The sequence below is a fragment of the Pieris napi genome, chromosome 14 (assembly GCF_905475465.1).
Source record: "Pieris napi chromosome 14, ilPieNapi1.2, whole genome shotgun sequence".
Classification (NCBI taxonomy): domain Eukaryota; kingdom Metazoa; phylum Arthropoda; class Insecta; order Lepidoptera; family Pieridae; genus Pieris; species Pieris napi.
This window is the reverse complement of record NC_062247.1, coordinates 10,724,962-10,742,407: the sequence shown is the minus strand read 5'-3', so window position 1 is coordinate 10,742,407 and position 17,446 is coordinate 10,724,962. Positions and strand designations below refer to the sequence as shown.

Genomic DNA, 17,446 nt, shown 5'->3' with positions numbered 1-17,446 from the left:
AAGATGTGCAGCGTTTTTGTCGAAGAAAAGGGAGAGAGCGATTGAGACCGATTGATAGAGAGTGAAAAGGGCGAATAACTTATAAAAATTCTATTTTTAAAATTTCGCAAAGAGAATTTATTAAATATTAGTATTTTATATGTTACTTATGCAAAATAATTTATTGAAATCTCAAATTATGAATTTTAAATTAAAATGCCACGTGTTTTTATTATCGACGAAATAAATTTAAAAAATTAAATTCATTATTTGTATTTGTATTAATCTTCGACACTTTTAAAATTTTAATCACAATTAAATTAATTAAATTCCTAACACGTCTTCCTTTTTCCCTCCCTCAAAGTCTCGGAAATTTGTAGATTTGTATAAATATGAACAAGACTTCAAAATTAGTTCGCTAAAGACGTTTTACTTCTGACATGTGTTCTTTGCACACTTTCTTTTTTTTAAATCTGAGCCTGTTCATATTGAATGTAAGTCAAGCGGGATTGGTTGTGGTAGTGAACCAAATATTTCATTTTTATGTAACAGGGGGCAAGAGTTTCTCCTGATGTTAAGTACTAGTCACTCACATTGCCAGAGGGCAAAGTACGTTGCCAGCCTTTTAATAATTGGTAGGCTCTTTATTTTTGAAGGACCCTAAGTCGAATTGGTTCGGAAATACAATCAGTGGGCAGCTGGTTCCTTATCGTGATGGTACGCGGCAATAAGTTCCTTAAAAACGCTCAGTTGTGGAACGACGGACGTCCGATGATGAAACTCAGCTGCAGGTGTTAATCCGAATCCATACATAATCATAGATTTCTGCATCATTAAAGGCATGTAGACGATCACCTCTATGCCTTACATATGTTGTCAAATTTTTGCCAAAAACATACTGGTGGTACTGTACCACTCACTCTATACAAGAAAGTTGTAAATACAATGAAGCTGTGCACAATGAAACATCCATTAGAGCACAGCTGGGGTTCTAACGACATCATGATTGAGAATTATTCAAATAACTACTGCCTCTTGCCATTTAAATTTGAAAAACTATATAGGACGTAATACTAACTATTACGGCGAGCTTAGCGCCGATTTCACATCTAAAAATGTAATTAAAAATTAAACCGCCTTATATTATTAATCTGATAGAACCTCTGACTAGAATGAGGTCTCGTTAAATATTTTATAAAATAAATATAGAAGCATATTTCTTATCCAAGTGGTAGCAGCGTGCGGCTCTAATCCCTGAGTTCGTAGGTTCGAACCCCGGCTGTGTACCAATAGACTTTCTGTCTATGTGCGCACTTAACACTCACTCGTACGGTTTAATCTAACATAGTAAGGAAACCATGCATTAGACCCAAAAACGGCGGGTCAGACACACCCACTTGCCTATTACAAAAAACAAATGACCACCAAACAGATACAGAAAGCTGATACCCAGAGCTTAAAAGGCGTTTTTTTATATTATATACAGTGTAAATTCCTTATAACGTCATTTGATATAACGAAAAACCCACTCTAACGTAAAAAAGATATTATAATAAAGTAAATTCTCCATTGTAATTCGTTATAAAGAGTTTACACAGTACATGTACTCTCTACGAACTCAAGACGAGTTGTGTTCTGGACAAAAATATCTACACTAACGAAATTTTATACACCTGCAAAAGCCGGAATTACATTATGAAATTAGTGGCATGCAACTAATTTCATGATGGAGATGCGACGTGAAACTAGTTTCGCGAAAGCACTTGTGCTATGCGTGTGTATTTTGATGATGATTTGAAGACCACTACATGATGCCACCCTGAATTAGTATGATAAAGTAAAACTATTTCCAGTTGCTATAAAATGCAGCGTAATTCGAAGTTTAAGTTTTGCTGTTAACGCTTCTGGACATATCCATCTTGTTTAGATATTTTGTTAGAAACTCTTCTCAGTCAAAAATTAAAATTATCTTTATTCATTCCAACATAGTTTTTATAGCTCTCAGGATCTTCATCTGCTAATTCAGAGACTAACTTAATTGCATACAAATGCTTTCTTGTTAACCATGCTCGAATCCACCAACGTCTTTTTTTTAATTCATAGCTTTATAGATACAGATATTTATATATATACATTGAATATAGAATTATATAGCTTTGATGCTGATGGGGCCACGGTTACTGCGATGTGGATTTCATAACTGCCACTAATTTCGTAATGTATTTCCGGCTTAAATACATCATTATATCATAAAGGTCAGACTGATTTCCTCAAAAGTAAAGAGACTTAAAAATTATAAGAAGAATTTAAAAGCCTCGTTATTTACAAAGATAGAATTTGCATTCAGCTTACACTGCACTCATCCGCCTTAACCTTTGAGATCCAAAGGATCAGTATAGCGAAGAATGTTCCGCGTTTAAGTGCACACTTTTATTACTTGCATTCTTTGACAGAATCATATGGATCTTTTAACGGTTTTATATTACGCTGCCTTTTTACCGCTCTTTTTAAAATTAAAAGCATTTAACTAAAAAGATACTTGCAAAAAGCACTGACGAATCTTTAAATTTAGCTGGTTTTTGATCACATCAGCTTTCTAACAAAAACAATATCATAGAGATAGACAGAGATATAGTATATATAGAAAGAGAACCGGCGAGGCAGTTGTATAAACTGATATAAATCTCAATTACTACGCGTTACTTTATTTATCGATTTTAATTATCAATTATTTAATTATCGACCGTCGAACTATAATCACGTAACAGCGTTGTCAACATAACAAAAAGGTAAATTACCACTGCAGCGACCTCATTCCGACGACGATTCTTTCCGCATTGACTATACTGAACGATACAAATATTTAATTGCAAGGCCAATAAGGCGTTTATTATACAAGTTTCACTATAACGAAAAACAATAGTAGTAATAGGCGTGTCAAAGACGTTACAGGACCGTTCTAGGCTATTGAGTTCTTTAACTGTTACTGTCGAACCATTATGCGATTTTCGATATTACAATTTAATATTTTATTTATTTACACTTCGTTACAGTAATAAATAAATGTTTATCACTTTCATGCGATCTCTTCCTGACAACTCTGAGAAAAATATATAGTTGAGTCGAGCGCAAGAAGTGCAAAACTACGTAAGACATATAGTTATTTAGACAAAACTAATTGAACAAAGCAACGCAATTAAAACGCATGTAAGCAGTCATAGGGACATTAAAAAAAAAAATGAGCAGGTAAATTTTTTAAAAGCAAGCAAAAACATGCTTTCCTATTAATGCGAAACTATTCATTTTACCGGGAATCGAATCCAGTGTTGATGTGTGGTTTAATGCTACGTTTTTGACAGAAATTTTAACATATAAAACGCCTATAAACTATATTAAGATGTTATGTAAAGTCCCAAAACAACTAAACGTAAAACTTCATATCTGAGAATGTTGGCTTGCATATTGCAATAAAAATACAAAGAATAGTGATAAATTTGATATTGAATTTGTCGTATCTAAGTGAACACAGCGCGTCTTCTACCGCTAACATACTTAGTAGTTTTGCGTTCGCCATTTGATACGGTCATACAGTGAGAGTGTAAAAATATGTGAAAATGTTCATAGTGTTAGTGATTTGAAATTTGTTTGCACTGGATTGAAATGATTCTTATGTATGTATTTTATACACATTTTTGGCGATTAACGATTTAATGCGATAAATCAAAAACTACCGAACGGATTTTTTACGATTTCACAAGAAAAGAGAAGAAGAGTAAGAGTTTCCTCACGAAAGTTTAGTTATATAATTCGTTATAAAAATGTTAAATATAAGGATATATTGAAAAGGTTGCGAAAAACCATGCAACACAAAATCCTCGAATTTCATTGATTACGTTATAATAACATTAATTAATAATTACTTTTAAACTTGAAATGCCATTAACACTATTAAAATCACCGCTTGGTTTATAAATAAGTTAAATTTAAAATGTTATTTTTATATCAAAATACGTATAATATATTTTATCCAATTATGATGGATTGAAGCAATACAATAACAGAAATGTACGCGATGTGCATGTGCGATAATCTTTTATAAATACAATGTTACGTTATCGTAACTAAGGGTTCGAAACATTTTCATATATGTTTTGTTTCTGGAATCGCTAGGAGGCCTACGAGCAAATAGTAGAAGACTTACCGTATATGTCTTCACGATCGTAGATTCAATCAGTTTTGAATAATATTTTATCTAAAAAGATTTCGAGATTTGAGATTCTATCGATCGCTCTAAAAAGTCTTTAGTGCTAAACAGTGGCAAGTGACAAAAAGTTGTACACAAGAACAGAGAAAAGACACTCTGTTCTTGTATACTTACGTTATATATCCTTTTTAGTAAATTAGGTAAGTTTTAAATTATTTAGTTTTAATATTAAGCCTTTACTTCCAAAAATTAATTATGAACATTGAAATTTCATTTATATGTAACCTTAGAAAATTACATTAGGTAAAATACAATGTAACATTTAGGCACTATTGTATGTATCATATATTAATTACCGTCATATATTAATTAGTCAAAAGTAAGGCTAAATCGTAATTTAAAAAAGAAAAAGCCAGAATTGAAATATGAACGGGTTACAATCGGGGGCCATAAGACGGACCACTCGAACGTTTCAGCCTTGTGTAACGGTTTTAATGATTACGTATCATTCGTATGATACAAGCATTAAGAAATACGCGTTTCACGTACTTCTGTGTGACGTAATTTTAGGTTTATAAGGAAATATTAGAGATTTTTTTACTAGTAGAAGCAGGCTTAAATCGTATTGTCACCAGCGGACTTTGGATCTTTGCGCATCAAATTTTGTAATATCTGCTAGTGACTGCCAAATTATGGTTTATTTATCACAGTATATAATATAGTCGTAGGTTGAAGTTGACTTCATTCATTTAACTAATTAACAAAAATACTACAAACAAAAATATCCTTATGTTCTTGAGAGCCATATTCATTCATCAGATATATCAAATTCCGTTATAATATTTTTTTTTAAATTTATTATTGCTTAATTTAGACATATGTGCAAACTAAAACTACAGAAAACACAAAAAAACACTAAAAACAATTCATACAAAAAAACTAAACGAAATTTTTTATATCCGGTGGGCATTAAATCGTTCCAAACTATATCACTTTAGAATTCATAAGTCTAAGGTTATTTAGGTCACGTGAACATTTTCTCTCGTGCAAAGAAAATGTAAAAATTAATAAGTTTTTCAATTTTACTAGAGCAGCTCGCATTAAAAAGGCAGCGTTCACGAGAGGATTCTAAATAGGCTTCACCTTGGATTACCCTTAACCTTTGTCTTTGAAGGGTTCGAGTTGAATAATTCTGATGTTGTCTTCGTTTAATTAATTTGAAACCCGTATTTTAGCTTCAAAGAGGAAGCGAGTTCTTATTCATATTTCCCACGATAACTTTTAATGCAAACCTATTTTCAGGTTACGCTGACGCTTAAATAGTACAATAGATAATATTTTTTAATTAAACTTTCGTTTGAGAAAACATGATGTAAATTCATAGAAAAAATCAGTGACTTGCCGCACAAGCCTTGGACGATTTTTGCATTAGTATCATGTTTTTTTTTAAATTTGCATGATCTTTTTCTTCACCGTACCAGTGTTAATGCGCACATAAACAGAAAAATCCATTGGTGCACAGGCGCGCATTAAACCTACCACCTCAAGATTAAGAATTGAACGCTCTTGGCTACCACTGCACTAATGTTCTTTTGCGAACTAGCGAACTGTGGAATCGACTCCCGGTGGGTGTCTACCCTCAGAGATACGACCTCCAAATGTTCAAAAACCGAGTATACTCCCCCCTCAAAGGCCGGCAACTCATCCACTAAAAATTGGTGTCTATGGGCTGCCCTTTTTGGGCGCCCTAAGCGCGTTTGCCCCCCTATTATATTAAAAAAAAAGTAAATATGACTATAATTTAAATTTCGAATCTAGAGATATTAATGCCATACATACGTATATAATAAATGCCACATTTGAAGCATTATTTAAAATGACAAGTTATTTAATATTACTGTCTCACTAGTATTTGTAAAGTACTTTACTATTAAATCGATTTACTGATTATAGGTTTTTCATTAATAATTTAACATTGAAAATAATCAAGCTTACAGACATTTAGCGTGCTTACGGTATCTGCCGATGTCGGCCCGTGAATGTTGAAAATTGAAATGTTGTTTTTTTATATTTGAAATTTTTCGATTTGGTCTTTTAAATTCTATTTTTAAATTGTAAAAGTAAACTTTTAACACGTTACAAGTAAAACAACACTAACCTACTTAAGAACTTTCTAAACTTATTTGTGTTTGTAATTTGTATAAATATGCAAAGAGTGGTTATATACACTTGGGGTTTTGACCAAAATCTGTTGAAAGACCTTTTTCGCTTTAATTTACATCTTAGTGGGAAACAGCTAACATCATATTCATAATCGTGGCTTATTTTTAGTCTAAATCAGTGTTTCGCAACCTTTTTGGCCATGCTCCACCTTAGCATTTCTAAAATTCTTATCCCCACCAATATGTAACATACATAATTGTAAAAATTGAATTGTTCACTGAAGAAACTTAAATGATAGGTTTTAGTAAGAAATCACTAGGAAATTAGTAACGAAAAACACAGCAAGTAAATTTTCAAAACATAATGAACAACTTAAATTTATATTTCAAATAATTTTAATAAATGAATGCCCCCTTAATGATCATAATGCCCCCCTGGGCAACGTGGGGAACGTTAAGAAACACTGGTCTAAAGCGTCATATCATATTAATGCTAATATTTTCTGGCACTTTTCTAATTTAATAATCTAAATGTAAAAATAAAATATTTTCCAATTAACACACAGAACAAGGTAAGGAGGTTAGAATGGCGTTAAAAAAGGGTACTAGATTACATTAAAACTTTAGTTTGGAAGCTTTACTTGACATGAACCGGTATTATTTTCCAAAGCAAAAATAATTCTAAGAAGGGTCTTGATAGTTCATTTCGTCGTGTTTGCTCTCATCGTACTAATTACAAAATATTCGGGTTAAGAACAGAAATGAAAACACACGGTTAAAACAAAGCCAGCTTCTATTTTGATAGATAAAAATAGCTTTTGTTTTCAGATTACATTTCTGAAGAAAATGCACGTAATTAAGTAGGGAACTGGTGAAATTTGAATGTGTATATTTAGAGTGTAATTGTATGTTATAATTTAAAATATAGCTATGTTGCCTTTGTATGACAGCTTAGGCCAACTAATCTTTAACCAGTCGTCGAATCACAGCGAATATGTACCAACGGATTTTTTTATCTCTCATCATTTCAGTTTCATTAATAGGTGATTAGCTTTCTCTTCCTCACAACAAGTAACATAAGTCGTCGCGAAATGGTGGCTGTTTTACAATATGAGTAGGTACTGAATTCAAATGTATAAAGAAAAATACTTTAAAAATTTAGGTATATTATAGTTTATTACTACAATTGTGTTATACAGATTTTAGTTTCTTAAGTTTTAGTTTATAGTTGTTTTTATTAGTTTATTAAAAGTTATTATACATAAATGAATTATTTAAGTTTTAGTTTATAGTTGTTTTGATTAGTTTATAAAAAGCTATTTTCACGTTGGGTAGTCCAATTATTTAAGAAAGATTCATTTATTTATGAATGTGATAAAGTGATTATTTTATTTAATACTACATGAAGCTATAACTAATGTTAGGTTAAATCGTGGAAGTTCTGGGAAGGTTTAAACTTAAACACAATTAACAATAAAGAAAAATACTCCAAGACGAGGTCCGATCTCATTGGTCTCTTTTCGAAGTTTTGTATTGACTTTTGACACAAATATATGTATGTGATACGAAGTTCACGGGGTCATCCAGTTAATACGTACGCAAGTTTTCACGTTTCGTCAACATATAACTCACAACTATCCGCTACTCTTTTTAATAAAATTGTTGGTAGAAATCAATAGAACTTTTACGCTAATAATAAATACAATATGAACCCTACAAGCTTAATATTCTAAATAACGTTTTAATAGACGTAAGCGCTGCTTTTGCTTAGTTTGATTACACTCTATTAGATTAATTAAATGCCGCTATTCAGAAGGCTGTGACGCCGAGTCAAAGTTTAATATATTTTATGAAAGCTGGGTGACATTTATTTAAGGATGAGCTAAGATATTTTAAACTAAGGGAATAATTCTGAAATGGGTATACAGTTTTAATGAATAAATTTAAACGCGCCTTCAATTAAAGACAATTAAATGGATTAAATGGTTAATAAAAGGGACTTTAAATGGCAATCAAAGTAAATGTTATTTTTAAATAGGTAAGTAACACTTACATAATGAATACATAACAAATTATTTATTGCTACCAAATTAAACTATAAAATATACAAAAATAAATCAGTGGCGCTACAACCTCTTTAGGTCTGGGCCTCAGATTTCTGAATCTGTTCTATGATCATTTTTAAATCTAATAGGCAAGTAGGTGATCAGCCTCCTGTGCCTGACACACGCCGTCGACTTTTTGGGTCTAAGGCATGTCGGTTTCCTCATGATGTTTTCCTTCACCGTTCGAGCGAATGTTAAATGCGCATATAGAAAGAAAGTCCTTTGGTGCACAGCCGGGAATCGAACTTACGTCCTCAGGCATGAGAGAGATTCGTCCTATCTCTGACTCATCCATTCTGAGCCACATCTCCGTGCAAATGTATCCCTACACCTCCTCTGTGTGTTCAAGATAGAATTCAAAATTAGTTTTGATATGCTGGAAACTAAAGTATATCAACCAATCACATTTTTATCAGATTATCAAAAGCCAATTCTAAATTATTATAACAAGTTCTATTCTGTAAATAATCCTAAGTAAATTTCTTGTAATTTATTAAATACCATGTAGGGGAGCGCGGGGCTTGTTGTAACAGGGGTAAATAGTAACAGACCTTTTTCAATAGGAATTTGAATTTTATTCACGTTTTTTTTTTACCTAATCTTAAACTTATAACGTGCCACGCCACTTTACCACAGCCAGGGTCCCACCAGACGGCGTAGTGAGTGGGTGTGTGCAAACGCTTTATTGTTGACGGGTAACCTATAATTTTACTTACGTAAATTTTTGGTTAGTTTTACTATTTTCGTAGCTTTAAAGTTTTATATATTTTATTTTATGCTACAATATAACTATTTATGATGATGTGTAACAGTTGTCGAGATTACTAAGTTGATTTAATAGTTATCGTGATAAATATTAAGAACTATATCTAGGGGCTAGTTGTAACAAAACCTCGGGGCTTGTTGTAACATGTTACAATTTGCCCCCAGATTGCTGTAAGTTTCTGACGACCGATGTTTATTTTCCCCCGGCTTAAATACTCAGAAATGTTCATTCGCGGTGGACCTCAAGATTGCATGGGAGCTGGCAATTCTTCAGGGTGGATGACTAAAAATAATTCTTGATTTTTATAGATCATTTTATCAAACACGCGAAACCTACCAAGAAAGAGCCAGTTCTGTTACTGCTCGATAATCATGGCTCACGTATGAATATTGTAGTTGTCGAAAAAGCCAAAGAAAACAATGTTATCATGTTATCGTTTTCCCCCATTGCTCCCAAAATTTGCAACCTATGGTTGTAGGAGTCTACGACCCTTTTAAAAACCACGTGAACAGAGCACAGACTGCATGGATGTATAATAATCCAGGAAAAACGATGGCAATTTATGACATCCGAAGTGTAGTGAAGGAGTCATTATCACTTTCCTTGAACCTTGCAAATATCATCAGTGGATTTAAAGCTTCTGGTATTTGGTCTTTGAATGTTTTATATTTTCCAAGATAGTGACTTTGCGCCCTCTTATGTTACTGATCGTCCAGATCCTACAGAACAATCAGAAAATGTTCTAAATGAAAGTGAGAGTTTATCGTTGAATCTTGAACATCCACAACTATTTATTAGATTCTGCTCCTGAAGTGGATATCACCACAACAGAAATATACGCCACATTGAAACTGCGAACAAACCAACTCCAAGTTGCTCTGGTCAAAATCAATTTTCCCAATTAAAGATTAGACCATTACCAAAGGCGCCACCACGAAAAACAAATATAATTTGCAGACACAAAAGGAAGTCTCCTATTCTGACAGATACACCTGAAAAAGAAGCTTTGAGAGTGGAATATGAAGAAAAGATGAAGAAAAAGCAAAAAAAGATGATAAAGAAAAGCGAAAGGGGAAAGGAAAATTTAAAAAATCTGCGAAAAATAAAGATTGAAGGTGTCATATTGTTGTTTTTTTTTGTTGTTACAACTAGCCCCAACCACGGGGTAAGTTGTAACACTTCCCTTTTTTCAAAAAAATCATAATTGTGAGATAGTTACCTGTCGATTTGATAATATTTCAATTCGACTTCATAGATTAATAGTTAGGGTATCGATCAAAGTTTATTTGGTAATAATTTAGCCAATACACTACATGATATTCAATTATTTGTTAAAATTTTTACAACTAGCCCCTCGCTCCCCTACTCTGTAAGGGTTATTTAGGGATTACATGTTTTACATTAATGTGTTTAATATGTCTATTGGAGCAGACAGCATGGCGAAGTGCCAGTTTATACAACTCGAGACGTAGCCAACATACTAAAACATAATATAAAACCAAAAGAACAAACAAATTATTAACCTACCTTCCTACCTACTACCAATTAACCTACCTATAGCTTTATTAATAGTAAATTTATATTTGAATTCATCTTTTTATTTGGTAAAAGATAAAAGTCGTGTAGTGTGTCTGACATAGCTGGACCAACTACCGTATGGTACTCGCAAAATTGAGTACTATGTCCCTAATGTGGGGCCGTGAATATCCAGCCTGATCAGTCTTGGGCTTTTGACCTTGTCATTCAAGATTTTTTCGACTATACAATGATTCGTTGGCAGGGCTGTTTGGTCTGCTCGTCTTTCTTTTTAACCATTTCTCTTCTGTCTTGTAATTATCTACTTATATTATTAATTATGACTCATCAACTCATGTTTCCTTTTCCATATAAGTTCCTGTTGCCTGGAATAAATCGCTTGTCAGCGATAAGGCCGCATAATAATTTATGTAATTTGTTTTTTATATGTAGGTTTAAGGTAACGAAGTGTAAACAAAATTAAACTATACAATAAAAGGCAAAATTACTTGACATCGATAGTTCCTTTGAGACAATTTTGATTGAATGGTCAATTTGCATACTACATTATTGGCAATCAAAGTGTAAAGTTTCCAGCTCCCATAGCAATTTGGCTACACACCACAATAGGCCGTCTGTGGGAGCGGCGTATCAATATTTACAATGGTCGGATCGATAGCGTTGCAAGCGCTGAAGCCTTTATACAGTAATTTCACGGGTGAAAGTTCGAAACAGAATTACTTCTAGACAATGAGGTTTTTAAGTTCACATAATGGCAGCTAAAGATTACTTGTTATATCATCAGTATGAGATTGTTATAAGGGGTCGATTATATAACTTACTGAAAATCTTATTTTTCTATATAAAATGAATATAGCTTTTAATGACAATCTTGTAAGTTACATTTTATCTTATATTTTTTTTTGAATTGAAACTTCTTTATCGGGGTTGGAAAAAAATTTAGTGTAACATTTTTTCGTTACGCGTCACATTTTTCCGTTACGCGCCATCTTTTGAAATGAAACTTCTTTATCGACGTGTGGGAGAAATTTTGTAGCAGGTTACGCGCCATGTTGCCTTTTGAAGTCAAACTTCTTTATCGGCGTTGGAAAAAAAATTTACACACATTTGTCACATTTTTCGGTTACGCGCCATCTTTTTCTTGTCCCTACCACGGTTGATCCGAAGAGATTCGAAGCCATTAGTAACAAAAATATATAATAACGATAACAATGATAGTAATACTAATAATTCTATTACAATTAATGAAATTCTGTAATAATCTTAGTACTACATAGTAGTACAGTAATAAGTTAAAATGAAATAATTGTATTTGTATTCATGTCTATGATAATAAAAGCCTTTTGTTAAACTTTATCTAATTTAACTTTATTTAACCAATTTCTGTAAAGTTGCATGTAGTAGATCATTTTTCGAAAAATAAGGTCATAAAGAAGTTTCACTTCTTACGTGTGTACACCTAGTACAGGCACACATTTTTAAATTTTTGATAAAAAATATGATTTTAAAGAAAATCATATTTACATATTTTGATTTCGTGTATGTGCGACTTCAACAATCGTAATATTTCAGTCAATTTATACTAAACAATAATGAATTATACAAACGAATTAGCATAGGGTGTTGCTAACCGATTAATTGCGCTATGTTATTAGCAGATTACTTCAAATTAAGGAGAATTTCAAAACAATGACGCGTGATAAATGCTGATTTCTCTCATTTTACGGTGAAAACATGGCAACGAACTGATGTTTCAAAACTCATCATTCTACCAAATGTGTAAGGCCTACGGGCTATAAAAAATATCAAATAAATATTGGATTGTAGCGCCACTGTATTAGTAACTAACGAAAAATGTAATTAAGGTAAAGCTTAAAAAATACAGTTAGCAGTTTATTTATTCTCTGAGCGCTCTGAAAGTTAATCGCTTTACTCCGAGACAAACAACATTAAATTACTTCTTATACAATCACCCAAGTTCAGTAGTAAAGAATGACAGAGGTCGTAGGTTCAACTACTGGAACTCTAAATATAGAAGTAGTATTGCTTATTCTGAATATTAGGCTTAAGACTCTAACAATGAAAAATTTAATCAAGAACGGAGCTATCAATACTTATAAGTAACTCCTTTATAATGTAGCAACTGAACCAATCTTTTATTGAAAGAATATCGGAGATTGTTTGATTGTTGAAACATTTATTTGCGGACGCTAGAGCTGAAACTCACGCAATCGTTTGGGTTTAATGTTTTTTGAGTTCTTATCTGTTTCATTGAAATTATTTATTTGAAAGGCACGTTATGAATCAATTTAGACTATTGATAACGAATCATAATTTTAGCTACACAATTTGCTATTTATATGTATTTCATTTTATAGAAACGATTTGGTGATCGGGCCTTTGACGCACACCGTGGTTTTTTTCTTCGACAATAAAACACGTGGCATTTTAATTTACGATTCCTCATTTGAGATTTCAATAAATTATTTTGCATAAAATATAAATTATCTTCATAAATTCTATTTAAGAAATTTTAATTTTCAAAATAGAATTTCTATAAGGTAATTCGCCCTTCTCACTTTCTCAATCGCTCTCTCCCTTTTCTACGACATATCTTCGTGACGCTAATATTATAATTATTACGTTTCATCCGTAAAATTTTGTTAAGTTACATTTCAAAAAGTCCATTGACGTACTGTCGTGAAACGAACGCCCGACATTCAAGCCACTAGGCCAAAAACATACAGATAGTATACACAATTAAATAGTCGGTGATACATTACATTCATTACACACGTATACGTTTTGGTTTTAAAATTTTGAAAATAAAACCAAACACTTTTTTAAATAAATAAGTAGCGTCTCTTGGCTAACTTAGAATTATTAACGTTGAAAAAGCATTGAAAATCCATTTATCTTAAACCACAAGACACCAATGAAAGGTGGAGATTAACCATTATCCCAAGCCGGGTCCAACCAACGCGGAATACGTAATTTCAATACATTTTACTATACCGAAGGATCTCTTATTGTGAGCTACCGGATGTGATTTACCATAATACCTCTTTTGGAATTCTAATACTCTTGATCCACAAATCTTTTTCATAGATAATCATTTATTTAGTGAAGTTCTGTGCGGGTTACATTCGTCAGTCTCAGTATAGTCGATCATAATTGCAAAAAATATTATCACGATATTAAAACAAAAAAACTTTAGAGGTGTCAAGGGACACCCGGATGGAACGAAATTCCTTTCGATTAATTTATATGTTAATTGGTATAATACCAGTATGATAGATTTTCTCGACACCAATCTTACGACGAAAAAAAAAGCCAACATCACGAGGTGTTCTCAGGCGGTCACCCATCCAAGTACTGACCTCGCCCGACGTTGCTTAACTTCGGTGATCGGACGAGAACCGGTGTATTACAATAGCAAATAGCAAAAAAGTGTCGTGACAACTTTTCGTAAGAATTTTTTCCGTCTAGCCCCATTTCACAACGCGCGATAAGGAACTTCGTTCTAATATTAAAGTTTCTCATAGATTTTTCACTGCTATGCATTTTCTTCCAGTATAAACCGCTGCGTGAATTGCTAAAGTTACTTCTTATTGTATCATGTTATTGAATCTATAATTTTATTTTCAGTCGTTCCAGAGCCAATTGTAAATTCTCCCCGCCCACTTGGACAACAATCCCCCTTGCCCGGTATAGAAGAAGAGGACGATTCCGACTGGCCCCTAGAAGACGCCACGGACGCTACCCTCACCCCCTCCTACAAAAGCACAAGAAGCAGCTCGGACACTGTTTACACATCCTCAAGGAGTTCGAGCAAAAAGCGAGGTTTTGGAAGCCCTTCATCAGTCAAGATATGTGTCTCTGCGGCGGCCAGAAAGTCCAATAAGGCCAGAAAGCGTAGCGCAGCTACTAGCGCTTCGCCCTCTGGTCAAACTGGAGAAGAGCCGCCGCCCCCGCAACTTCATTTCGTCAAAATGCAGGCTGAACAAGGCAGTATTGGCGAGCTGCAGAAATACCACGGAAGATACCTAAAGAGCCGGAGACACACCCTCGCCAATGTTCGGTAAGTATTATTGGGGTCTGAATATAACAGTCGTAAGCTTTTTGCAGAATATTGGTACAGTTGTCATAAAAATATATACAGTTTGTCGTTGAGATGGTCGTAAAATCATCTTAAAAGTCGGTGCCAAAAGCAAATATTACTTTTTGAATTTCATCGGCAGAAGTGCGTCCGTACAGTTTTTTAGACGTTTATTAAAATAACTGCGTTGAATAATAATGTTGATAGCTACTGTATTTTAATTTCAAACGTTTAATAATACTTATTTTAAGTATTATTCATTATTTTTAGAGAGACTGATGACCAACCTGAGTTTTTAAATCTTTAAATATTGTTTTTGTAATATAATATCGGAGATCTAAATCTCATGCTACTAACTTATGTCGTGAGATTAAAATAAAACGCATCCTAATCTTGACTATTTCTATACAACAACATGTTATTCTGGTTCTAGCTAGACTTCAAATAGATTCGTAAATGTTCGCATAGACGCTGTGATGAGTCTACTACAAAACAATGTTATTTTATTGAATTTTTGGGAACATCCCAGCAGCAAGTTAGATTAAAAAAACTACGCCTTGATTATTAAATAATGATTTATTTGGAAATAACACGAACAAGACAAAACAATGTGACTTTTACTTAGTGTGAGTTGATACACTACTACACCTATTACTCCATGTGCTATGGTTTTATGGTTAAGCGCAATTTTTAACAGCCTGTCCAGAGTAAAGACTATCAAATATCTTTAAGGATTTATTTTAAATACTGAAGGAACGCTACACGCGACATTATTTTGTACGTGATTAATTTTAATTTGGGATTAAAATATGCATCATAATATAAATCTTAAAAAAATATAATAATTGGTATTACGAGCGCAATTGTGTATTCCAAATAATGGTGGTCACCGATGAAAATTCAGAACTAGTATATTGTATATAAATTAATACTAAGTTTGAGAAAGTGATACAAATTATTATATTAGGTTCCAAATTAAATTCCGGTGTGGTTTGCGGTCTTTAAGCAACCAAATTCCACTGTAGGAACAATGTCGTAGAATCTTCCAAACTTCCAATATTAACACTTCTAACTATAAATTCCTACTTATAATACTTATTTGTCTAATTTTTATTCACTTACCGGAGGAACCCTATACAAGTTTTCAACTATATTATAAAGTCAAGGAATCGTGCGATATTAAAAACTTACCCCAACTATTTAAAGCAAAAAGGAATATTTAAGTATTCGTCGACAAGCTGCGCTTTCTCAGAGACCAGTGGGATAGCTGTTAATAAACGCAATTTCTTGCTATTAGCTTTGTAGACTTGAAAACTTTGCGCAGCTACCCGTGGCGGACGCCACAACTTTTTCAATTTACCATAGTTTTGTTCGCGGTCTTGTTCTTCACAATTTTAAATTCAATAATTATAAGTATTGTAGTTGTTTGTGTATTTAATTATTCTATTACCTACGTAGGTCATAGACTATCTGTTTATTTTTTCAAAGTTCTCCAACAGTTATCATTAACAAGCTTTACAATGAAGGTATCTTAACAAATAAAACGGCTGTATTTTTTTTAATTGACTCGTATCACCTGGATCAACGTAATGATTTCAGCTACTTACAAAAGTCAAAAATCATTTAATCATGTAGGTAACACAATGTACACTTATGAACGTCAATAAAGGAATATACATGGAATGCTTCTAATTTTACATTTACTGCTATCAAAGGCGTAGAACGGAAGGGAAGAACTAGCAATAAACTCTCCGCCACTCTTTTTAATCGCCAAGTTTTTCAAGCATCTTGAACTTAAAACAAATGAATCAAGGCACGCGTATGTCAAAAGCGTATTGGATTTTGTCAGTCACGGTAAAAGAACTTCATCGTAAAAAATACCTTCTATTAAGAGAACGGAAAGTCGCATATCTCGGACACGGATTTTGTGTCATCATCGATACGACTGGTTGCGGCTTATAATGATAGGCATTCAAGGCAAGAGACGGGCTGTTAGAAGGAAGAAGTCGTGGTTGGGGAACGTACGGTATTGGACCAGCATCACATCCGCCGAGGAGCTTTTTAGACTAGCGCAAGATACCCAGCAATTCAAGTTGTTAACAGCCAACAACTTGATTTGCTGGGTATAAAAAAAAAGACTTGTCAGTAAAGAAATACATATTAATGCTTCTAATTTTACATTTACTGCCAGTTCCCAAATCAAGGGCGTAGAACGGGAGAGAAGAACTGGCAATAAACTCTCCACCACTCTTTTTAATCGCCATTTTTTTGTTTAACAAAATGTTTGTAAGGAGCTGCAACCATTACACTATGTCCCATGTGACATTTTAAGTAACTAATAATAATATTAACATAAATTAAAAACAAAGATTAGTCCTCTATCAGCAGAAGGCATGGTGAAATAGGAGCACGCACTTACATTCTCGTGGGAACAACACGCAAACACATAGTCGAAATAACCAACATCACCGCCATCACGAATTCAAGTACGACCAGTCACCACAAACAGGACCCGTTCACGAGCGTGACGCATGGCCAGCCATCGGCCCCCTCGCGTAGTAAAGTTTAGTAGGAAAGTGGCACCTGAAGAAGAAG

The 17,446-nt window shown here is 33.3% G+C and overlaps 1 protein-coding gene across 2 annotated transcripts in view; it reads left to right on the top strand.

Moving 5' to 3' along the window:
* The window catches only part of LOC125055911 (cAMP-specific 3',5'-cyclic phosphodiesterase, isoforms N/G), a 343,092-nt gene that overhangs the window by 10,782 nt on the left and 314,864 nt on the right, over positions 1-17,446 (top strand). The window contains exons 1-2 of one of the 2 annotated variants that reach the window (XM_047658645.1): positions 3,570-3,650; positions 14,401-14,833. In XM_047658645.1, the coding sequence (XP_047514601.1) occupies positions 14,745-14,833 (89 nt within the window). In that variant the 5' untranslated portion in view covers positions 3,570-3,650; positions 14,401-14,744. Of the gene's footprint in view, positions 1-3,569; positions 3,651-14,400; positions 14,834-17,446 lie in introns of those variants that run through there. The other variant, XM_047658644.1, reaches the window with a different exon arrangement.